General features: G+C 49.9%; 1 protein-coding gene across 1 annotated transcript in view; it reads left to right on the top strand.

The window, feature by feature from the left end:
* Positions 1–25,005, top strand: part of PPP5C (protein phosphatase 5 catalytic subunit) — a 35,512-nt gene extending 10,507 nt beyond the window's left edge. The window contains 12 exon segments of the mRNA XM_081922131.1: positions 86–233; positions 5,360–5,481; positions 7,839–7,904; positions 9,345–9,443; positions 11,641–11,746; positions 13,577–13,719; positions 13,815–13,902; positions 17,259–17,299; positions 18,211–18,389; positions 21,703–21,784; positions 22,962–23,127; positions 23,174–25,005. Of these exon segments, the coding sequence (XP_081778257.1) occupies positions 86–233; positions 5,360–5,481; positions 7,839–7,904; positions 9,345–9,443; positions 11,641–11,746; positions 13,577–13,719; positions 13,815–13,902; positions 17,259–17,299; positions 18,211–18,389; positions 21,703–21,784; positions 22,962–23,024 (1,137 nt within the window). The 3' untranslated portion in view covers positions 23,025–23,127; positions 23,174–25,005.
* The last annotated feature ends 322 nt before the right edge of the window (positions 25,006–25,327 follow it).

The raw sequence follows: 25,327 nt of genomic DNA, 5'->3' as shown, positions 1-25,327 counted from the left end.
TTGCACACAAAGGCTCAGGCCTGAATTTACGAGATTCCCAACTTGTAGATGGTGAATATGTATAAATTCCCTCCTCTGCCCACAGGTTGTCAAGGTGAAGCCGAACGACAAGGATGCTAAGATGAAGTATCAGGAGTGCAATAAGATTGTGAAGCAGAAGGCTTTTGAGCGGGCCATCGCCAGTGACGAGCACAAGCGGTCTGTGGTTGACTCCCTGGACATAGAGAACATGAGTGAGTTCATAGAGGATGTGGCAGGGGGAAGCTGTTACAGTGGATACTGGGGGGGTTGACTGCGACCTGACTGGGGCAAGGTGCTCAAAGTGCAGCTGAAACACAGAGGGGAACTTCCAAGCTTCCTGCTAATCCACATGAGACATCTTCAGCGAGGCTCTAATCCGTACCCCATTGCTAAAGTTTCAGGCATCAGCCATTCTGACAGGTGTTTTAACATGCTCTGTGTGGAGACCAAACCCTCATAGTAATGATCACAGGCAAAGAGAAGGCTGGAAGAGGCAGGAACGAGCCCTCTGATGGCCTGAAAGATGTGCCACAGGGCCCAATTACCCAGCATGCTTTGTGTAGTCTCTGATTTGGGGCACGGCTCATGATCGTATGCATCGTCTCCTGTGCTCCCTGTTCTTATAGAATCATAGAGTTGGAAGAGACCACAAGGGCGATCAAGTCCAACTCCCTGCCAAGCAGGAAACACCATCAGAGCACTCCTGACATATGGTTGTCAAGCCTCTGCTTAAAGACCTTCCTTGGCAGCAAATTCCACTGTCGGACAGCTCTTACTGTCAGGAAGTTCTTCCTAATGTTTAGGTGGAATCTTCTTTCTTGTAGTTTGGAACCATTGCTCCGTGTCCGCTTCTCCTGGAGCAGCAGAAAACAGCCTTTCTCCCTCCTCTATGTGACATCCTTTTATATATTTGAACATGGCTATCATATCACCCCTTAACCTCCTCTTCTCCAGGCTAAACATGCCCAGCTCCTTTAGCCGTTCCTCATAAGGCATTGTTTCCAGGCCTTTGACCATTTTGGTTGCCCTCCTCTGGACACGTTCCAGTTTGTCAGTGTCCTTCTTGAACTGTGGTGCCCAGAACTGGACACAGTACTCCAGGTGAGGTCTGACCAGAGCAGAATACAGTGGCACTATTGCTTCCCTTGATCTAGATGCTATACTCCTATTGATGCAGCCCAGAATTGCATCGGCTTTTTTAGCTGCTGCGTCACACTGTTGGCACATGTCAAGTTTGTGGTCAACCAAGACTCCTAGATCCTTTACACATGTACTGCTCTCAAGCCAGGTGTCACCCATCTTGTATTTGTGCCTCTCATTTTTTTTTGCCCAAGTGCAGTACTTTACATTTCTCCCTGTTAAAATGCATCTTGTTTGTTTTGGCCCAGTTCTCTAATCTGTCAAGGTCATTTTGAAGTGTGATCCTGTCCTCTGGGGTGTTAGCCACCCCTCCCAGTTTGGTGTCATCTGCAAATTTGATCAGGATGCCCTTGAGTCCATCATCCAAGTCGTTGATAAAGATGTTGAATAAGACCGGGCCCAAGACAGAACCCTGTGGCACCCCACTAGTCACTCTTCTCCAGGATGAAGAGGAACCATTGATGAGCACCCTTTGGGTTCGGTCAGTCAGCCAATTACAAATCCGCTGAGTGGTAGCATAGTCAAGACCGCATTTTACCATCTTCTTTACAAGAATATCATGGGGCACCTTGTCAAATGCCTTGCTGAAATCAAGGTAGGCTACATCCATTGCGTTCCCTTCATCTACCAGACTTCTTAATTGCTTGTCTCCAGTTTCTTCCCAAGGCTGTGTGCTAGAGTAGATCTTTTAACTGCTGGACTCGAGCCCAGTGGTTCTCAAACTTCCTGTGCTCGGGAGTCTCTGCATATCTGCTGTGGAACTCTTGCATACTGCAGAGGATTCTGGGACATACTTCAAGGTTCTCACACAGGACTCTAGCATTGCTGTGCGTCAGGGCTGGAGCCAGATGAAGGTCAGCAGGAAGATGCAGAATCGGTTGTCAGTGAACTCCACTCTTTATTCAAGGAAATGGTGTACAACTCAGCAACACCTCCCAGCAGGTCTTGCCCCCGTAGAGCAGTTGCCAGGACTGAAGGTTCCTGCCTTCCACCCACTCTAAGGCTCCTCCTCTCCCGGACGTTTCCCAAGCAGTCTCAAACTGTGTCTGCGCACCTCTGATCTCTCTTCTGCCCTCTTCATTATTCTGTGCTTTCTGGTTGCAGCAGGAGGGGGAGACTCCCTGAATTCTCCAGCAGCCTCTTGACCCCCTCTGCTTCTGCTTCAGCCTCAGAGTCTGAACTGCTCCCTGTCACGGGTTCCTCCTGCTCACTAAACCCTGTTGTTTCTTCAGTATCCCAAGGCTCTGAGCCATCCTCCTCTGGGATTTCCCTTGGGAGTTTTCTGGCCAGTGCCTCCCACCGCTCCTCGTCCACTCAGTCTCGAGTGAATAGTGGATGTGCTTGAGAAGATGCCCACTGCCCTCACCCCTGGCAGAAACTGCAGGAGAAAAAATAGCTTACGGCAGGCCAAATATAATAATAATAATTTATTATTTATACCCCGCCCACCTGGCTGGGTTTCTCTAGCCACTCTGGGCGGCTTCCAACAGAACACTAAAATACAATAACCTATTAAATATTAAAAGCTTCCCTAAACAGGGCTTCCTTCAGATGTCTTCTAAAAGTTTGGTAGTTATATTTCTCTTTGACATCTGGTGGGAGGGCGTTCCACAGGGCGGGCGCCACCACCGAGAAGGCCCTCTGCCTGGTTCCCTGTAACTTGGCTTCTCGCAGTGAGGGAACCGCCAGAAGGCCCTCGGCGCTGGACCTCAGTGTCTGGGCAGAACGATGGAGGTGGAGACACACCTTCAGATATACTGGAGCGAGACCGTTTAGGGCTTTAAAGGTCAGCACCAACACTTTGAATTGTGCTCGGAAACGTACTGGCCAAAGTATCTGCCATTACTGATCTTTTCACTCGGAAATCCTGGGGATTCTCTAGAACACTGTCCGAAAGAGGTTTCCAGAGAGGCTTGAGATAAGGACCAGAAGGAAAGAGATCAGGCTTGTTAGAAGTAAAAAAAGCAAAGGCAATGAGGAGGTCTCTGCTTTGGTGCAAGGCTAAGGTTGCTGCTTGCTTGCAGCTACTTCAAGCTTCTGTTGGATGGAACCCCTTTTTAGCTAGTTTGGACCCCTGCTTGTTAGGGTCTGGATTGGGGGCCGCTGTCATCGCCGGGCAGCACCACCTCCTCATCCCAGCATCCCTCCTTTCCGAGGGAGCCCTGCCATCCTCGCGCTGGTGACTAATGCCATTTCGCACGGGAGGCTGCGCCAAGGTTTTTCTGCCAGCGCCCGAAATAGATCAAGATCTCTGATCATAAATAGATCCCTGGCGTGGAGAGGCTTAATCAGGAAAAATAAATAGACTGGTCTTCTCCTCTGCGGGCCAGCTGCTGGCACGAGCTGCGTCCCTTAATCTCACTGTCTGGACTAGGCCACCACACGCTTTCATCCTGGACGTCTGTGGATTCTGCATTCAAAGCTTATTTCTGCAAGCAGGGGCCTTCCTCACGCCTCCTGGCATTTGGAGGAGCCGGAAGGAAAATTGCTGTCCTTTGAGTTTGGCAGTTCAGCCCAATTAGCGGAAAGGCAGTGGCAGGCTTTTCAATTACAGGAAGGGAACCCTGGCAAGACACTTTGGTTTTGCAGAAACGGTACTGTTCTGAGGTGAACACGCAGACACTTGCCTGCCTCCATCTCGGGCAAACAGTTGGTAGAGCATAGAATAGAATCATAGAGTTGGAAGAGACCACAAGGGCCATCGAGTCCAACCCCCTGCCAAGCAGGAAACACCATCAGAGCACTCCTAACATATGGTTGTCAAGCCTCTGCTTAAAGACCTCCAAAGAAGGAGACTCCACCACGCTCTTTGGCAGCAAATTCCACTGTCGAACAGCTCTTACTGTCAGGAAGTTCTTCCTAATGCTTAGGTGGAATCTTTCTTGTAGTTTGGATCCATTGCTCCGTGTCCGCTTCTCTGGAGCAGCAGAAAACAACCTTTCTCCTTCCTCTATGTGACATCCTTTTATATATTTGAACATGGCTATCATATCACCCCTTGACCTCCTCTTCTCCAGGGTAAACATGCCCAGCTCCCTTAGCCGTTCCTCATAAGGCATCGTTTCCAGGCCTTTGACCATTTTGGTTGCCCTCCTCTGGACACGTCCCAGTTTGTCAGTGTCCTTCTTGAACTGCATGATTTCAGGGTCGTGGGTTTGAGCCCCGCTTTGGGCAAAAGATCCCCGCATTGCATGGAGTTGGACTAGATGATCCTCACAGACCCCTCCAACTCTACATTTCTGTGGTTGTTTCTGGGGATCTGGTGTCCTGCCCACACTCTGGAAAACTGGTAAAGCAATGAGGGAGGGCGATGAGGTGCCCAGTTTTGTCTACTAGAACCTTTTAAAATCTCTTCTGCCAAAAGGAAAAAGGCTCCCGGGGCAGCTTGGGATGGAGCCATTAGTGAAAGGCAAGGGGGAGGTATTGAGCTCGCAGTTGCTTACCTGTAACGCAGTGGGTGTTACCTGGGTGGTCGCTTGGGGTGCCAAGGGGCAGGCGGACTCCCCCCCCCCCCGCCATAGCTGTCAACTTACAGATTTGAAAATACGGGACCAGCAGCCTCGAAAATAAGGGATCAGCAGCCAAAATAAGGGGTCAACAATTACTTTGATAAAATACAGATTTTGTTGCGTGCGAATGGTTTTAGATACCTATTAGGTCCATAAATTACCATATACGGAGGTACCTCGCAAGACGAAATTAATTCGTTCTGCGAGTTTTTTCGTTCTGCGAGTTTTTTCGTCTTGCGAAGCGCGGATTCCCTGGGTATTAACGGTTTTAAGAAAAAGGAAACAAACTCACAAGACGCTTTCGTCTTGCGAAGCAAACCCATAGGGAAATTCGTCTTGCGAAGCAACTCAAAAAACGAAAAACTCTTTCGTCTTGCGAGTTTTTCGTCTTACGAGGCGTTCGTCTTGCGAGGTACCACTGTAGCATATATTCAACACACACAAAAAACAACAACAATTTGTTGTTGACAAAGGACAGCTGGACATAGAAAGGGCCCCATTACATTCTGTAGCTTCTTTAAGGGACGTCATCAATAAGGGACAGCAGCGGGGCATGGCGCTGGGATAAGAGACTGTCCCGCCAAATAAGGGACGCTTGACAGCTATGCTCCCCGCCCCCGTGTGATGCTAGGCTGGCCTTGTCTTTGCATTTTGCCCCTCCACTCACTCCCAACTTCCTGCTTCCCCAGCCATTGAGGACGAGTACAGTGGCCCGAAGCTGGAGAACGGGAAAGTGACGCTTGCGTTCATGAAGGAATTAATGCAGTGGTACAAGGATCAAAAGAAGCTCCACAGGAAATGTGCCTATCAGGTAACTCCTCCTTCTCCTCCTCCTCTTCTTCCTCCCTTGAGAGCCGCCCTCCAGGGCTGCAGAAACGCTGGGTTCTCTATGCTATGGCATGGAGCTGCAAGAAGTTTAAAGGGTTGCTGTAAGGCAGGGATGTCCAACCAGTAGATTGCGATCTACCGGTAGATCCCCAGCTGATCCTGGTAGATCTCTTGGGAGCTGGGCATACCTGCTCTAAGGGAATCATTGCAACCTGCTTGTAATTGAAGGCATATCTCATGCACAGTACATACCCCAGCAGGCCATTGGCACTTGTGGACCACAGTCACGTGACGTTTTCGCCAAGTACGTGTTTATTTAAATTCCTCCCCTGCTCTTCCAAAGGAGGCCAGGATGGCAGGCAGCAGAACAGGCTTTTCAAATCATTAAGGACATTTAAAAACAGTCGCGCATATACTCCCAGGTAATAATTTCAGGCTTAGAAATGGTATCTTTCAGCCCACAAATGCCCGAGTGAACAGGAATGTTTTTCGATTCTTCCTGGATGACACTAATGAGGGAGACAGGCGCACCTTACTAGGGAGGGCATCCTACCCATGGGGAACGGCTACTAAGAAGGCCCTGTCCTAGGTCAGCTCTCAGCAGTCCTGGCCAGGGATGATAGGAGTTGTAGTCCAAAACCTCTGGAGGGCAAGAGAATGGCAAAGGTTGATCTAAGCTAATCCAAGCCATACCTATTGGAAGCCTCGACTCTTCTTCCCCATCCCGTCCCCTCTTGGTGTAGTGGTTAGAATAGTGGTTCTCAAAGGGTGTGGAAGGTGAGGATGTTGGGAAGATTCAAGGACAATCTAAAGAAACATTTAAACATTTCAGTGTAGTATAGGATAGTGTAATTTTTTAATTTTTTTGCAGAATATGGATAGAGATACTTTCAGAACTGAGCACTGCTAGGAGTTGTTTCTTCTTGTTCTCCAATGTATTTCTTATCAATTTAAAATTTAATAATAATAAAACATTTATTTATACTCCGCCCTCCCCGCCCAGAGCCGGCTAACACCAGTAAAATTACAGTAAAAACATAATAGGGAAAAAACCCCAATTTAAAATACATGTTAAAATGCCATTTAAAAATTCAGCCTCATTTTAAAAGTAGCCCACGGATCAAAACCATAAGGGGAGGGAAACATAAGGGTCAGACTGAGTCCAAACCAAAGGCCTGGTGGAACAGCTCTGTCTTGCAGGCCCGGTGGAAAGATGTCAAGTCCCGCAGGGCCCTAGTCTCTTGTGACAGAGCGTTCCACCAAGTCGGGGCCAGTACTGAAAAGGCCCTGGCCCTAGTTGAGACCAGTCTAACCACCTTGCGACTTGGGACCTCCAAGGTGTTGTCATTTGTGGACCTTAAGGTCCTCCAGGAGAGGCGGTCCTGTAGGTACGTGGGTCCTAGGCCGCAAGCAAGTGTGGCGCAAGCAAACTTTTTTTATGTAATAGCAGTAGTAGTAGTACCCTGCCCATCTGGCTGGATTGCCCCAGCCACTCTGGCCCAGAGGAAAAACATTTGAGAACCACTGGGTTAGACTGCTTGTGGGGTTCAGATCCCCACTGGTCCTGAAGCTCCCTGGATGACTCTGGGTCAGTCGCTGCCTCTCAGCCTAGCCACCCTCACAGGGCTGTCATTCGGATAAAACGTGCAGAGGGAGAATCATGTACGCCGCATGATTGAACTCCTTGGAAGAAAGGTAGTATATATTGAAGAGATTTCACCCCTCCCATATCCAAGAATCTGCTGATGTTCTCTGCTGATTCTCCAGAGAGGAGGGGGCGGTTTCTGCTCTCTACTTATTTCGTTCCAGCCTCACATGAGAGAGAGAGAGAGACTGAGTGTTAGAGAGACTGTGTGTGATCTCTGTATAGATAAAGTTGCTGCTAAGAGCAGCTGCAGACACTCAGTGCAGTTCAGCATTTTTCGTTTAGACCTCATTTAGCTCTGCATATAGTTGTGTATTATAGTTGTAGATAGAATAAAGAAGATATTCTACAGAGCTGCTCTCCGAGTCGTTTATGCTCTGCTGTACTCTGCTGTGCGACGACTGTCTTCTTGTTGGAGTGAATCCGGTGCTCACAACTCTAAGCTGTGAGTCTGCAGCACTTTGACCTGTTCCTGTGCAGAAGGTGGTCTCTGGAAGTGCTGCCCAGCTCGCCTAGCCCAGTCGGGGCTGAAGTGGATGAGTCCAGTCGGTGGCACTGGCTCAAGGGCGATGCTGACATATATGTGTAATAATAATTTGCATTCATCTTTCTTCTCTGCCACCGTGCCTCTATTTGCTCTCTTTCTCTCTCTCTCTCTCTCTCTCTCTCTCTGACGTTTCTCTTCCTCCTTGCAGATCTTAGTGCAAGTGAAAGAGGTGCTATCAAAACTCCCCACACTAGTAGAAACGACGTTAAAAGAGGTGCGTGTCTCTCTGTGCTCCCACAACACTTAAATTGAAAGCTGCAGGTCTGTTGCCTCCCTCCTTGACAATTTTTTTCTTCTCATTTGGGGGACAATTTATGTTATTTATTGATTTTTAAATAACATAAAAAATTCAAACCAGAAGGGAAAACATACAAAGAATAATACAGTCATACCTTGGGTTACAGACGCTTCAGGTTACGCGTTTTCAGGTTGCGCACTGCGCTGAACCCGGAAGTACCAGAATAGGTTACTTCCAGGTTTCAGCGCATGCGCAGAAGCACTAAATCACGCTTTGCGCATGAGCAGAATCGCCAAATCGCAACCCACGCGTGTGCAGATGCGGCGCTGCAAGTTGCGAAAGTGCCTTCCGCACGGATCACGTTTGCAACCTGAGCGTCCACTGTATCTCCAAAGAAGTTCCTCAGCATCCCTGGATTACAAAAAGACAGGGAGCTGTCAAAAAAAAACTCCACTCCAGAATACTGCTCTGTAGATGTGCAGGGCAGTAACCGTGCCTTCTTCAGTCATTGCATAAGACATAAAACCAGTCAAAATAATATGAAAATCACCTGCAGTCTTACTATTTTTCCATCAAGGCCTGGGAGATCCATAATGCAAATAGATCTCCAGGTTTTCAGAACGCCTTGAACAGTCATTCTTTCAAAAGTGTCTGTGCTGCATGCCATCCTTAAGGACTTTTAACGTTCCATTAGCTTGAGAGTATGGGGTTTCTGAGAGAGATCACGGCTCCCCAAGTGATCTCTCAATCTCTCTCGCCACACACACACACACACACACACACACACACACACAGAGAGAGAGTGCAGCCATGCCTTGCTTTGTGACTGCTATCCCTATGAGCCACCACGGCAGCACAAACGTTTATCCACGTTACAGGCTCAGATTGCTTATTGCTGTCACCTCTGCTGTTCCTTCCGAGGAAATACTGGGAATAATCATGAGAGCCTGGGGCTCTTTTTGGGGTTTGCCAGCAGATTTGCAGCGCTGTCATTCTGCAAAGGAGGCCAGAACAGTTCAAGGAGTCTGGGTTGGCGTATACCGCCTGCAAATTGTGTGGACAACCCATCCCTTTAAAGCAGGGGCTGGGAGTCTCCTGGGCTTTCCAGGCACTTGTTGGATTCCCAGCTCTCCTCAGCCCTGGCCAGCATGGCCAATGGTCGGAGTCCAGCAACCTCTGGAGCAGGGCACCTCTGCGCAGGTTCACCACGCCAGCCCTATAGTGCCCTGCGTAGATTCCTTCTTGCGGGATAGACCGTGATGTCTTGTGTGGGGAAATCCAAAGAGTGGGAGGAGGAGAAGCATCCCAAAATAGTTGGTTATAAATAAGCATTATCTGGCTGAGCTTCACGCCTCTTCCCTCTGTTGTCTTATTCTGCCTCCCCACCACCACCACCCCGCTTCTTTTTTGTTCCAGACAGAGAAAATAACTGTTTGCGGAGACACCCACGGACAGTATTACGACCTCCTGAATATATTTGAATTGAACGGGCTGCCGTCGGAAACGAATCCATATGTATCCTTTCTTGCCGCTCCTCTAGGGCCGCTGTAGGCCTTGTTCACCTGTTTCCTCTCCTTCTTGGGTGGAAAGGGAACTGCGCTGGTGGTTCCTGGCAGGGGACAGATGGATAGACTTTGGAAAGGGAAAAACGGCAGGAGACATGGGGAGGAAGGACTTCCCGAAATTCCCCCTTCTTCGCACACCCAGATGTGAGGGAACCGGCCTGCTGGGGGCAAGTGTTTCCTTCCACCCGGGAAAATTGTAGGCCAGTTTGTAAAACTTCTGTGCGCACCTGAATTTATCTGGGAAAGAGATCTTGGAGGCTGCCACCTTCCCTGCGGACCTTTTCTCGGGTGCTAAGATCAGCAGAGGGAGCCATCTTGGTAACTTTCGGAAACCCCCAAAATTTCAAGGGGTGTGTGTGTGTGTGTGGTGGCCCAGGTGAGGGCCTTCTCTGCGGCAGCCCCTAAGTTGTGGGACTTCTACCCACCCACACACCCTGGAAGTGCGTCTGGCATCTTCACTATGCAGCTTTTGGCAGATGCAGAAGACAAACCTCTTTGACGCCTGAGAGGTGTTTTTTCAGGGTCCGCCCGATTCCGGTGGCTGTTACCGTATTTTTCGCTCTATAGGACGCACCCGTCCATAGGATGCACCTAGAGAACAAGAAAACAATTTTTTCTCCCTGTCTGCGCAGCGCCCCTTCAGCGAAGCGGCAGGAGAAACAGAGCCCCTTCCATTTCTCCAGCGCTTCTCCAGCGAAGCCTCTCCGGAGGCTTCAGGCGGCTATCCCCGACCCCTCTCACTCTCCAGGCTTCAGCAAAAGCAACGCGAAGCCTCCGGAGCGCAGCACTCCCACATTTCCCCTTAATTTTTGGAGGGGAAAAAGTGCATCTTAAAGAGCGAAAAATACAGTGCTTGCTTTTAAGCCACTTTTAGTACTGAATTTTAAATGGTTGACTCCCACCCTGGGACCTGCTGATTAGGGGCAGGGAAAAAAATATGTGGCTGCTGCTTAATTAATTTGTTATGAATTAAGAAGTAACGCTCATTCCTGCCAATCCTCTAATTTTTGGTGTAGGCAATGTGAAGACTTTCTGAGCTGGAAATCTCACTTGGAAATGCCCTCTGGCCGATGGCCACTGCCACATATTTTGTCCATGCATGCTCAGATTTCTCTCTCCAAATGTGAGGGATAGAAACCTTTCCCTTCCTCCCCCCCCCCTTTTGCTCTCCCCACCCGCTGTTGTTGCTAATGAACGTTGAGGCTCCCAAGAATTCTGTACAGGCTCCTGGGATCCACATTCAGTCTGCAATCCTAGATGCCCTTACTACAGAACAGCCCCCCCCCCCGAGCTCATGTGACTTACTTCCGTGTAAACATGCCTAGAGTCATGCTTTTGGAGCTTGTTTTCAGAGCCTCCCTAGAACCACGGGAGCTGGAATGTTCTGGAGGTTCATCCAGGTGACCCTCTCTCGTCCCTCCCTTTCATTTTGTCTTTTTGCTCTGAGGGCAGGATCCTTGCATAGCAACGTTTTCCTGGTTCTGTCATTGCTCCCTGAGCTCTTCTGAAGCCACGTTTGGCGCCTGCTTTCATTGTCACTCTCTGCCCCCATCACGGCAATTTATCCTTGAGTTTGTGTTTACCTGTCTCGCTTGCCCTCCCAAGAACTCTAATAACAACAATAATAATAATAATAATTTATTATTTGTACCCCGCCCATCTGGTTGGGTTTCCCCAGCCACTCTGGGCGGCTTCCAACAAAGATGAAAGATACACTAAAATATCACACATTAAAAACTTCCCTGAACAGGGCTGCCTTCAGATGTCTTCTGAATGTCAGGTAGATGTTTATCGCTTTGACATCTGATGGGAGGGCATTCCACAGGGCGGGCGCCACTACCAAGAAGGCCCTCTGCCTGGTTCCCTGTAACTTGGCCTCTCGCAGTGAGGGAACCGCCAGAAGGCCCTCGGAGCTGGACCTCAGTGTCTGGGCAGAACGATGGGGGTGGAGACACTCCTTCAGATATACTGGACCAAGGCCGAGATATACTCTAGACAAGGCCTGGCATTTTTGGGGGGAAGAGATGCATCAGATGACAAGAAGGAATCGGGGGGGGGGGCGGGGGTGTGGAATCCACATGGACCTGCCATGGAAAGTCTGCCTTTTACGGTTTTTTCCCTTGAGCACAGCTGCTTCCCCACCACAGATATTCAACGGGGACTTTGTTGATCGTGGCTCCTTCTCCGTGGAGGTGATCCTGACGCTCTTCGGTTTTAAGCTGCTATATCCAGATCATTTCCACCTACTTCGAGGTAAGAGTGTCAGAAGAGCCCTGCTGGATCAGGCCATTGGCCCATCTAGTCCAACATCTGCCCAGCCAAATACCTGTCGGATGGCCGCAAGCGGGATTTGAGCCAGTGTGGTGTAGTGGTTAAGAGCAGTAGTCTCGTAATCTGGTGAACCGGGTTCACTTCCCCGCTCCTCCACATGCAGCTGCTGGGTGACCTTGGGCCAGTCACACTTCTCTGAAGTCTCTCAGCCCCACTCACCTCACAGAGTGTTTGTTGTGGGGGAGGAAGGGAAAAGGAGATTGTTAGCTGCTTTGAGACTCCTGAAGGGGAGTGATAAAGCGGGATATCAAATCCAAACTCCTCCTCCTCTTCTCCTCTGCTGTGGTTTCCAGCATCTGGTATTCAGAAGTCAGAATCTTGTTTCTTGTGATTTGAATCCTCCTCCTGCCTTTATCAAATGCTTTTAGAAACCTCTTGCCACTTGCCCTGCCCCACGTATATGACTTTAAAAGCCTGGCACTCCTCCCATGCCACCCTATGGCTTTCTGTGACGAGCTTTTAGTGTAACGAGCCTGCATTCCTGAGCTGCTTGCTGAGAGCATCCCTGACGCTTTCCTCTTGAGATTGTGTGTCTCTCCAGGGCAAGGGAGCGGCTCTAGCTTCCCCCTTTGTTTCGTTCTTGGGGGACCTTGGTGCTCCCTTTTCCCTCCTGAAGGCATCATGCCGCTGAATGCCATCTGTGGGGAAACACAGGTAGGGTGGAGAGGCCAATGGCCCTCATTCAACCTGCTTGCGAGCTTCCCACATGCATCGGGTGGGCTACTGTGAAAGCAGAATGTGAGAGCAGGTGGGTCTTCGGTTTGCCGCATTCTGCTTCACTACACATTCCCAAAAAACACCGGGCTCCATCTTCAGAGATGTTGCAGAGGAGTCATTATATACCAACTCTCTTTGCTCCCTGGCGCTCTAGACAGCTGTGACTTCCCCCAAAGACCCCTGGGAGCTGTCATTTGTTGTGGGTGCTGAGAGTTGTTAGGAGACACCCCCTCCCAGAGCTACGTTTTCGTCTTGCGAAGCAAGCCCTTAGGGAAATTCGTCTTGCGAAGCGACGCAAAAACCAAAAAACCCTTTTGTCTTGCGCGTTTTTCGTTTTGCGAGGCATTCGTCTTGCGGGGCACCACTGTAAATATGCTTACACATTTCTCCGTCTGCCAACTTCCGTTGTGAAAAGATTTATTCACTCTGCTCATAGAGCGCGCCGAGTCTCTAAATGTATCTGAGGCTCGTGTCGCTGTTTGATGCTGTTCCAAGGGAGACTGGTGATTGCCCAGCTGCTGGCCGGTGGCTGGAGCTAGCTGGGGGCCTGCTGTCTCCCCGGCAGTATCCCAACACAAAACAACTCTCACATCTTTAATTTTTTTTCTAATATTTTGTTGGAAACTGCTCAGAGTGGCTGGTGCAACTCCGCCAGATGAGGGGCATGATGAGGATGATGATACAGTCATGCCTTGGTTTTCAAACAGCTTGGTTCTTGAACGTTTTGGCTCCAAATGCACAAACCCGGAAGTGACTGTTCTGGTTTGCAAACTATTTTTGGAAGCCAAACGGCCGACGGGGCTTCCGCGGCTGCCGATTGGCTGCAGGAGCTTCCTGTATCCAATCAGAAGCCGCTCTTTGGTTTCCGAATGTTTTAGAATTCATACGGACTTCTGGAACGGACTTCCGAGGTACGACTGTAATATCACCAGCCCTGGAAGTTTAAGGGAGGGAGGGAGGGTGAAGCCCTTCCTGCAAACTCGAACCAAAATCCCCCTTCATTTTGGCCTTTTAACTCCTCCTCCTCCTCTCTAGGGAACCACGAAACGGACAATATGAACCAGATCTATGGGTTTGAGGGAGAGGTCAAAGCCAAATACACAGCCCAGATGTTTGAGCTCTTCAGCGAGGTCTTTGAGTGGCTACCTCTGGCGCAGTGCATCAACGGCAAAGTCTTGGTGAGCAGCCGGCCGCTTGGGTGGGGAGCTGCAGCTCAGCTGAGCACTCTTGGTGACCCTTGCCATTCCTTCTCCTCTTCTCTCCCCCTGGATAGATAATGCACGGTGGCCTCTTCAGTGAAGACGGCATAACGTTAGACGATATCAGGAAGATCGAGAGGAATCGGCAACCTCCAGATTCGGGTGAGCGGTGGCGGGGACTGGGGTGGAATGATTTGTCTGGTGGGGATTGGTTAGCCTTGTGTACCCATAGGAGCAAAGTAAGCTGCCTTACAGTGAGCCAGACGATCGGTCCATTTGAAGCACATGAACGCAAGCAAGGTACTCGCTTGGTGTTAAATAAGGATCAGGCAGACTCAGCAATGGAGAATAAGAAGGTGAAGTTTATTGCCAGGCAATAAGGACCCAGTTTGGAATCTCTTCCAAAAGGAACTGGGACCCCAATTGACAGAAATCCAGAGGTCTTTATACCTGAGCAGATCACAGCAAATCATAGATCATGAGACAACCATGAGACAGTCACGATATTGTCAGCGAAAATTAGCCAATTAGCAAGCTCCTTGCCATGCTACCAGCTCCTGGTCAAGCACGGAGTTCTAGTTCTGCTTTCCGATGCTTGCAGTGACGCTCTCTCCCCTAGTTATGACAGGACAGGGAGTTTGGAGATTTTGCGGTTTTGCTCTTCCTGTTCTGTGGATTAATTTAGCCTGTATCGGAGGGGATTTTGTACCAGAATCTCTGATTCACGTCTTCCCCTTGTCCAGGGTACACAGATGTTTGTAGGGGAAAGGTCGGCTCCTAATTTTGCTGTTTGAAGCAATATGCAGTTAGCTAAGGCACAGCTTCCCTTTGATTCAAAATGGATTATAAAATACTGTAAGCCCTGATTATGTGTGAGCATATATGAATATATTGATTACCGATAACTGGTTATATGGATAGCATAGGGGTAGCCCTTCTTCCTTGCCTCACATTTAGCTCCATATTGTTTGCACTGACTGGCAGCAGCTGCTCTCCTACCTGGAGATGCTGAACCTGGGACCTTCCTGGTGCTGTGCCCCAGACGTACTGCAGTGGAGGGTATGGCTATCAATGCTACGAGCAAGGGAATAGTCACAAAAGGAAATACCGTATTTTTTGCTCTATAAGACTCACTTTTTCCCTCCTAAAAAGTAAGGGGAAATGTGTGTGCGTCTTATGGAGCGAATGCAGGCTGCGCAGCTATCCCAGAAGCCAGAACAGCAAGAGGGATTGCTGCTTTCACTGCGCAGCGATCCCTCTTGCTGTTCTGGCTTCTGAGATTCAGAATATTTTTTTCTTGTTTTCCTCCTCCAAAAACTAGGTGCGTCTTGTGGTCTGGTCCGTCTTATAGAGCGAAAAATACGGTATTTGATTCGTTGCATCAGGTTTTGGTCGACCAAGCCAGGGTTTCCCAAACTTGAGTCTCCAGCTGTTTCGGGACTACAACTCCCATCATCCCTAGCTAGTAGGACCAGTGGTCAGAGGTGATGGGAAGTGTAGTCCAAAAACAGCCAGAGATCCACCACGCTTAGGAAACTCTGGGCTAAGCGATTTAAGCGGGCATAAATTTGCACAAGAGGGGAAAACAGTTCTGAGCCGCAGCAAAAGCAGCTCTCTCTTTTTTTGAGGATGCACCATCCGAGAAGAGACATGCCTTTCTCTTCCAAGAGCACCTCTTTTAAGATGGCACTTGCCACTTGCACTTAATTTATGGCTAATTATTGGGAGGTAACAAGGGTGGCTTTTCCTGCCGTGGAGAAGGGGACCTTGGATGGGTCTCCCACAAACTCCACTAAGGCGCTTTCTGAAAATTAGGACATACTTACCGCCCTGTGTGGGAGAACAGCCCTACCCCCCCCTTCACTTCCTTCCTGCCTAGCAGGTTGTGGTTGCCCTTCTTAGAAGGGAAAAATACAAATTTCCTGCCTGAATTCACTGGGGCACCTTTTTGTTAGCTTAAACCTTTTGGGATTGACTGACAAATCTGACCGATGTAGTCATCTAAAAGTTTTAGGCTTAGCTGTCTGTCTGTTTACTCCACCCACCCACCTACTACTACTACTACGACTACTACTACTACTACTAATAATATTTTTTTATTTATACCCCGCCCTTCCCGGTTCAAAAACCAGGCTCAGGGCAGCTAGCAACAAATTTAAAATGCTTAAATTATACAACCAGCATAACATACAGTATAAAAACATGAATAACAATAAAAATCAAAAATCAATTTAGGGGAAATAAGCATTAGATAATCCCCCAGAGCTAGCTGGCTGAATTGGTCCTACTTGGGCCAGCGAGGAGGCCAGGGGAGAATTAGCTGTGGGGTCTCAGAGCGGGTAATCTTCATAAAAGGGGGGGGGGAGAGAAGGGAAATAAAAGATCAGGCTGAATTCAAATTAAAGGGCAGACGGAATAGCTCTGTCTTACAGGCCCGGCGGATGGAGGTTAAATCCTGCAGGGCCCTGGTCTCATGGGACAGAGCATTCCACCAGGTCGGAGCCATCACTGAGAAGGCCCTGGTGGAGGATAATCTGATTTCCTTAGGGCCCAGGACCTCTAAACTATGGTTATTCATATATTTATTACTGTCCTGCTGTTGCTTCCCCTGTTTTTGAGGAGCAGAAATTTGGCAGGTGAAGCTTCCCTGGCACAGAGACAAAAGTGATGGGGAAGACTGCTGTCAGTCTGCTGCTGTTAAGAAAGAGAAGCCATGCTTGGAGAAGAAGAAGGGAAAAAAGAGGTGTAAACCCTAGATCTAAGCAGATTAGGGGTAGGGCAGAAGGCTTCAGAGTTGGCTCATAGAATTATAGAGTTGGAAGGGACCCTGAAGGTCCTCTAGTCCAACCCCCTGCCATGCAGGAATCTCAACTAAATCATCCATGGCAGACGGACACCCAACCTGTACTTAAAAACCTTCAATAAAGGAGAATCCAGTCCACCATCGCTAGAGGGCACCAGGTCGGTTGGCAAAGGCAGGTTTAATTCTCTGGTTAATGGATTGATTGAATTTATATCCTGCCCTTAACTCCCCAAAGAGCCCAGGATAGCAAAGAAAACCAAAGCAAACATTTGAAAACTGATGAAAGCATTCTCAAAACGACTGCAATTAAAAACAGCTAAAAGCAGTTACAAATTAAGAGCCATTCTTCCGCCCAGCGACCTTAGGGTTGCCCAGAACATTAGTCTTCAGCCACCATGTGCCTGGGTGCAAACAGGAATGTTTTCAAATTCCTCCTGAAAGTTAACGGTGATGGAGAGTCAGGCACCCCTCACTAGGGAGGGCGTTCCACAACTGGGGGGGCCGCCACAAAGGCCCTGTTATGACTCAGCACCAGCCAGGCATCCCCCAGTGGTGGCACCACCAGCAAGGCCTCACCTGGCAATCACAGAGTCCGAGGTGGTTGATCGGCAGTCAGCTGGCAGCCATCATTGGTGCCCACCAGCCACAGGCCTCACTTTCTGTGGCTGCGTTCTTCCCTGCTCATTTATTGAACTCGCCTCCTTCTCATTTGCAGGTCCCATGTGCGACTTGCTCTGGTCAGACCCTCAACCCCAGGTAGGTCTTGCTTTGGTGAGACTCGTGAGCTGCGTGCCCGTTGCGCCGTGACTACAACGTCTCCTCTTTCGGGTGCTTCCTTGATTTCATTCTTCATCTCGAGATCTCCCTGGGCCTTTTGACTGGGTGGGGAGGGACAGTAGCATTTCTCCGGGACTAAATTACTCTTGGGGCCTGGTATCCTATCCCATAATGATTCTGTGGAGGAGTCTGCCCCTTGCTAGGCTGAGTGCTGTCTTTGACGTACAGAGGGGCACCACCTCTAGTACGGCCTTCTCTATCCAGTGAGAGAGAGAGCCAGTGTGGTGTAGTGGTTAAGAGCGGTAGTCTCGTAATCTGGGGAACCGGGTTCGATTCCCCGCTCCTCCACATGCAGCTGCTGGGTGACCTTGGGCCAGTCACACTTCTCTGAAGTCTCTCAGCCCCACTCACCTCACAGAGTGTTTGTTGTGGGGGAGGAAGGGAAAGGAGAATGTTAGCCGCTTTGAGACTCCTGAAGGGGAGTAAAAGGCGGGATATCAAATCCAAACTCTTCCTCTTCCTCCTCCTCCTCCTCCTCCTCTTCTTCTTCTTCTTCTTCTTCTTCTTCTCCTGCCTTATAGAGCAGGGTTCCCCAAACTTGGGTCCAGCTGCTTTTGGACTACAGTTCCCATCATCCCTGACCACTGGTCCTGTTAGCTAGGGATGATGGGACTTGTAGTTCAACAACAGCAAGAGACCCAAGCTTGGGGAATTCTGCTGCAGAGTATATATCAAGAGCTCTGCTCCTTTTTGCCCGGTTCTGTCTCCCGAGACAGATGGATCCCAGTGGATTTCGTGGTGTCTCCTGCATACTGGGCACCCAAACCCCCCCATCTCATGTTTATAAGACTGCCGTTGCACCCAAGGGTGTCTTTCTCTCCTCCACCCAGAACGGCCGGTCCATCAGCAAGCGTGGCGTGAGCTGCCAGTTCGGGCCCGACGTCACCAAAAGCTTCCTTGAGCGTAACCACCTAGATTACATCATCCGCAGCCACGAAGTCAAACCCGAAGGGTATGAGATGGCTCACGATGGCAAGTGTGTCACTGTCTTCTCTGCCCCCAACTACTGGTGAGTGTGCGAGGGGGCCCGCTGCCGTGGTGGTGCTCTACTTCCTATTTTTTTATATATAAACAATTTTTTTTTAGTTTTCAATTACAAAAATCCAAAATAGTAAAGGTAAAGGGACCCATGACCATTAGGTCCAGTTGTGGCCGACTCTCTGGTAACGGAGCATATCTCGCTTTATTGGCCGAGGGAGCTGGCATACAGCTTCCAGGTCATGTGGCCAGCATGACTAAGCCGCTTCTGGCAAACCAGAGCAGCGCACAGAAACACTGTTTACCTTCCCGCTGGAGTGGTACCTATTTATCTACTTGCACTTTGACGTGCTTTCGAACTGCTAGGTTGGCAGGAGCAGGGACCGAGCAACAGGAGCTCACCTCGTCGTGGGGATTTGAACCGCCGACCTTCTGATCAGCAAGTCCTAGGCTCTGTGGTTTAACCCACAGCGCCACCCACTTCCCTAAAAATCCAAAATAGACCTTGTTATATCCATATCAAATCACAATACCAAATCAAATACAGTGGTACCTCCGGTTGCGAACGGGATCTGTTCCGGAGCCCTGTTCGCAACCTGAGCAGAACGCACCCCGCATCTGCGCGTGCGCGGGTCGCAATACGCCGCTTCTGCGCGTGATGTCATTTTGAGCGCATGCACGAGCGGTGAAACCCGGAAGTAACCCTTTCCGGTACTTCCGGGTGACGCAACTTTTAAAGATTTAACCCCGAAGCATCTTTAACCCAAGGTTTGACTGTATCAATTAATCAAATATCCAATTGTATAATTTTGGTGGCACCCCACATGCTAGAATTACAGGTTTAATATTTTTTTAAAAAATTCTGCTTCCAAATTCTTACTTAATCTAGTTGTATTCCAATTATAATAACAGTCCCTTATTCAACAGCTGCAATATTTATGAGTTCTATTTATATTAACGCATCCAACAATTTATTAGTCCACAAGTGAAGATCTACAGTCATACCTCACGTTACGTTTGCTTCATGTTACGTTCTTTCAGGTTATGTCCCGTGGCGACCTGGAAGTACTGGAAAGGGTTACTTCCGGGTTTCGCCGCATGCGCAGAAGCGCAAAATGACGCCACGCGCATGCGCAGAAGTGGTAAATCGCAACCCGTGCGTTTGCAGACGCGCCGCTGTGGGTTGCACTCTTTTCATGTTGCAAACGGGCTTCCAGAACGGATCCTGTTCGCAACCAGTGGTACCACTGTATATCCTTACTGCTACGTGTAATAATTATTTGTCCATATTTTCTTCTTCTTTCTTTACCAAATATTAATCCATTATTCCAAAAAGTCCCATACCGCTCCAGCCATTCTCTCTCCTCTCAGCTGTAGTTGCAATATAAATACATCAGACTACTGGCAGGTGGTGTTCTAATTCCTGCTTGGACGGCTGGGCCAGGAGGAGAGCCTGGAGACTGAGTCCAGTCTGGCCTGTCTAGTCCAGAATCCTGTTTTCACAGCGGCCGACCAGAAGATGGGAAGACCACAACCATAGCCTGAGCACAAGAGCCAATCTCTGCTGCGGTTTCTGGCAACCAGCATTCAGAAACATTTCCTGCCTCCGACAGCGGAGGTGGAACTTAGCCAACAGAGAGTAATGGCAGCCATTGACCGGAAAGCAGAGGGTGCTGCTTGGAGGGTAGACTGGTTGAATGCAGAGGAATGGGGACAGGATCCAGCTGGGGAACCCCCAAGAAAAGAAGCCTGGGGAGCGGTGGTGGGACGAGCTCGAAGGGTCACAAGGGAGAAGGCTAGGAGGAGAAAGTGTTGGGAGCTAGAGGGTTAACAGAAGCTGAAGCAGGCGGCCAAGAGGCAGAGAGAAGTCAGAATGGTGAAGGAGTCAGGGGGTCTTTCCCCCTCCTGCTGTGACAAACTCTCCTCCCCCACCCTTGTCTCCCAGAACCAGCAGAGGCATGAAGAGAGCGGAGGAGAAGTTAGCATCACAAAGGTGTAGTCTCAGATCGGTTGGGAAGGCCCTGGAGAGGAGGGGACTTAGGCAGCTGTGGAGAGGCAGGGACCTTAAGCCTCAGCAACTGCTTCGTGGGGGCAAGAACTGCCAGAGATGTAGGCCTCACCCTCCTGTGCAGGTCAAATCTGTGTCCAGGGCAGCTGTTTATCAGCTCCATCTGGTACGCAGGCTGAGACCCTCCATGCCCACAGACTGTCTCGCCAGAGTGGTGCATGCTCTGGTTATCTCTCACTTGGACTACTGCAATGCACTCTACGTGGGGCTCCCTTTGAAGGTGACCCGGAAAATGCAACTAATCCAGAATGTGGCAGCTAGACTGGTGACTGGGAGTGGCTGCCAAGACCACAGAACACCGGTCTTGAAAAACCTACACTGGCTCCCAGTACATTTCCGAGCACAATTCAGTGTTGGTGCTGACCTTTAAAGCCCTAAACAGCCTCAAAGGCCCAGTATACCTGAAGGAGCATCTCCACCCCCATCGTTCTACCCGGACACTGAGGTCCAGTGCCAAGGGCCTTCTGGCGGTTCCCTCACTGCGAGAAGCCAAGTTACAGGGAACCAGGCAGAGGGCCTTCTCGGTGGTGACACCCGCCCTGTGGAACGCCCTCCCGCCAGATATCAAAGAGAAAAATAACTACCAAACTTTTAGAAGTCATCTGAAGGCAGCCCTGTTCAGGGAAGCTTTTAATGTTTTATAGGTTATTGTATTTTAGTGTTTTGTTGGATGCTTCCCAGAGTGGCTGGGGAAACCCAGCCAGGTGGGCAGGGTATAAATAATAAATTATGATTATTTTTATTATCCTGTTCGTGCTGATAAAAAGTTAACTCCAGCTCTTGTGGTTTTCTGCTGCCTCACTCCTGTCAGGTAGAGAGAGGTTGGGAGCAGACTGCCTTCCTCGGAGAGGGACCCTGGAAGCCGCCATAGGTCGGTGGGACACGTAGCCAGCTGCTGTCTGCTTTGATAGGCAGCTGCTCTCCAGGCTCTCAGGCAAAGAAAGGCCTTAACTTTAGAGCCTTTAAATCAAGGATAGAGAATCCTTCTCAGCCAAAGGGCCATGTTCCTTTCTGGGCAGCCTTTCAGGGACCACATGCCTTAACCCTAACCATACTTTTAAGCTTGGCAGTGCCCCAAATTTTGATCCACAGTTCCTCTGCTTTGGGTCTTCCTGTCGCGCCTTTTGTCAGCCTGTTAGCCCCCATAATGTGCAAAAACTGTTCATGCCCTCCCTTGATGGCGCTCCACGCCTTTTCTGGGGGGCACGGAATCCTGAAAACCCTGAGAAAATGCTGCCCTAACCCTCTTCTATCCCCCCCCACTTCTTTTTCCCAGTGACCAGATGGGCAATAAGGGTTCCTACATCCACTTGCAAGGCTCAGACTTGCGGCCGGAATTCCACCAGTTCACAGCAGTGGTGAGTCCTTCCCCCACTGGAACGATGTGCTTAGCGGTCGCACGCAGCTCTCAAGTGGTCCTGCACCAATGCCCCAACTCCCTGCCGGCCCCCTTCCTGGGATCTTGCCACACAAACGGGCCTTTAATCTCAAGGGCTGTGGGTTCGGGTCCTGCATTGGGCAAAAGATTCCTGCACTGCAGAAAGTTTGAATGGATGACCCTGGATGTTGCATTTGGCCACGTTTGTTTGTATTCACAATCCTGAGTCGGCCTAAGTCACAAGGTAGCCGATTATTGGCAAGAGCTGTTGATTTTCCTATGAATTACTGTATTCTTTGCTCCATAAGGCGCACCGGACCATAAGGTGCACCTAGTTTTTAGAGGAGAAAATCAAGAAAAAATGTATTATCCCCCCCCCCCCAGCCTCAAAGAGAGCTTCTTGGGGCTGCCAGGGGAAGCCCGGGTCCCCCCCCCCCAGCCCCAAAGAGCAAAGAAGCCAAAACAGCAAGCGGGATCCATCCCGCTCGCTGTCTTGGCTTCTTTAGCCTTGCGCAGCCTCTCCGGCAATTCCCCCACCTCCTGCAAAAGCCCACAGGAGCCGCGCACCCTTTAAGGAGCGCACGGCTCCTGCAGGCTTTTCTATGAGGAGGGAGAAGGGACTGATTTGCCACGTCAGTCCCTTCTCCCTCCTGGGGAAAAGCCCGCAAGAGCCGCGCAAAGCTTGTGTGCTGCTCTTGGGGGCTTTTCCTGCCTGCCTCCCCCCTGCATTCGCTCCATAAGATGCACACACATTTCCCCTTACTTTTTAGGAGGGGAAAAAGCGCGTCTTACGGAGCGAAAAATACGGTACTTACTGAACACCTGTGGTAGGTGAAGGCGTGTGTGCATGTTCAGGAAGCCGTCATGTAAAAACATTTTATGCCGTCCATTTCCTTTACCCTTCTTTTTTCTAAGAAGGCGTAAAAATATTTTTCACGCAGGTGTCACTGGATCAAGGGTTTTGCTGAATCAGTTAAACCAAAAAGCTTTTAATTGGACTTGGGACAATTTGCTACAATTCTGAGCGGTGCTTTTGAGGGGGCACCGGGGAGGAGTTTATGGAACCAAGGGGACAGGTACCTGATTTGGGGACCCCTGCTCTAGAAGGGGGGGGGGGTGCACCTTTGCTAACCAAACCTCTCTTCCTCCTTCCCTAGCCTCATCCGAACGTCAAGCCAATGATGTATGCCAATTCGCTCCTGCAAATGGGGATGATGTAAGCTGCTCTGCCAGCTCTGCCAGCTTGCCCCCCCCACCTTCTTGCCAGGAGACCCCTGCGCTAGGCAAACAACAAATCCCCCTTCCTTCCTTCCTTCCTTCCTTCCTTCCTTCCTTCCTTCCTTCCCTCCCTCCCTCCCTCCCTCCCTTTTTTTTTTGGTTACATTTCCTTCCAACATCAGCCTTCACTACAAAGCAAGGGATATTTTGGCAGGTGGGTTGGTGGTTAAGCCTGAGCATCTCCAGCAGGGTGTGTGTGTGTGTGCTGAGGACTGTGTCTTTAATACCCCCGACCACCCCCAGAAGGCAGATACTATCCCAGGGCGACCCTCGCCTTTGCTAGCGTTGTGTAATGCCCACAGGCAACACGAGAAAACGGCAGCCAGAACGTTAGATAACATTATTTTTTTTAATATATTGGAAAACTGTATTTATTCCTTACTTCTCTGATTTCCCGCCCCCTGGCTCTCCTTCATCTTTTCCCAGCTTGAAAGCACTCACGATTCTGCAACCCACCAGCCTAGAGGAGTGGGGCGGAGGTTGAGGGCTGCCTTTGCCAGCCTCTCCCCTCTTCCGCTCCTCCAGCTGATGGCTGTTGACCCGGAAGATCAGAGCTCGACTCTGTTAGGTGCGTGCAAACACACCCAACCGCTTCCACCTTTCCTGTGGGTTCTGCGTCGCCGCAGAGAAACTTCGGTTTGCCCAGGCGCTCAAAGCTCAAGGGGAAGAGCTGTTCCGTTACCTCTGCCTCTTTCGTGCGCCGCCTTGTCGTAACGACAAGGCGGCGCAACGTCTCTGGGCGAGGATGGCTTCTCAGCCTAGCTGCCCGCCAGCTCTAATCTCTTCCTGGGTACTTTGTTGGTCCTATCATCATGTTCCCAGCTAGCCTAACCCGAAAACCCCAGGAGAGCGTGTAGCCTGTTTGCATGTTTGTGTGCGCGAATTTTTCCATCCTGATGCTAGCTGTGAATTAGCCTCAGCTGGTCTATTTCTGGCCACCGTCCCCAGCTCAGTACGGAGCAGGGGAGGGGGCTTCTGGTAATTTTGGGGTGGAGACAGGAAGGGGATTCGGGAATTGTGTAGGGCTGACCCTTGGCTTTCGGGGCCCCTTCATTCCAGCCTCGCAGGGATTGTTACGCGTTCCGGGGAGGGGAAAATTCATCAGGGCATTTTGACGACTCTCCCGTCTTGAGATCTGCAGGCTTCGGGGATCCGTTTGTCCAGGGGGTGGGGAGACCTAAGACCGCTTCTGGGGCTTTGATCCTCTTGAGATCTTTCTCAACCTTTTCCCTGTGACTGATTTGGAGGGATCACTCTTTTAGTCCAGGATACGCTGCTGGTGGGATCTCGGGAAGTTCAGGGTCCTCTCTCTAGGTGGGACCTTCCAATTCTGATATTGCACAAGCTTGAGAGAGAGAGAGAGAGAGAGAGAGAGAGAGAGAGAGAGAGAGAGAGAAAGACCTCAATCTCATCGGAGATGTGCAGAATCTGCCTTGTGGTTCCTGGTTTCCTCCTGGATGGTTTTATTCCCTTCCCCTAGCTTGAGCGTTTTAGGTTTTCGTCGCCAGAGGATAAAACTGCCTGGGGGTGGGGGAATCAGGCCTGAGGGGACCAGCTTTGCCAAAGGGCTGAAGAACTGGGAAATGGGAAAATTTGGTGGTTGGTTTGTTTTTTGTTGCTCCTACTCCCCGCCCCCCCAAAACACTCACACCTTCTTGGGACCTCCCCTTCTTGCTCCCGCTCTGGCAAGGCATCGTCATTTCGGCTTTTCCAAACTGAAACGAGGCTGCTTTCTTCCCCTGTCGTGGCCGAAAAGAGAAACCAGCGAATATTCCAGAAGCACTTTGGATTTCCATGCTGACCATGGAGGGTTTTTATACATCCAGGATTTCCTCTCCACTCGCCCTCCTACCTATTTGAGCTATTTTACTGTCTGTAATTAAACAAAAGATGTTAAAATAAAGTAACTATTGAAAGACCTGCCAGGTTGGGTACAGCCTCAGTTTTTTCCTTCCCAAAACTTTCATTCTTAAAACCCCAATCAACTTGGGCCCCAAATATCTGGAAGATATTCCCCACAGGTGTGCTCTGGTGTGTTAAGATCAACAGAGGAGGGTTCCTCCTCCCTCTGAAGCTCAGTGGGGCAGGTTGGGAGAGGGCCTAAATCAGGGATTCTCAAACTTTGGTCCCCAGCTGTTGTTGGACTACAATTCCCATCATCCCTAGCAAGCAGGACCAGTGGTCAGGGGTGATGGGAGTTGTAGTCAAACAAGAACCGGGGACCCATAGTTGTTGTTGCTGTTTT

The sequence above is a fragment of the Podarcis melisellensis genome (genome assembly GCF_964234715.1).
Source record: "Podarcis melisellensis genome assembly, chromosome: 8".
In the NCBI taxonomy this organism is placed as follows: domain Eukaryota; kingdom Metazoa; phylum Chordata; class Lepidosauria; order Squamata; family Lacertidae; genus Podarcis; species Podarcis melisellensis.
This window is presented reverse-complemented; position numbering and strand designations above follow the sequence as displayed.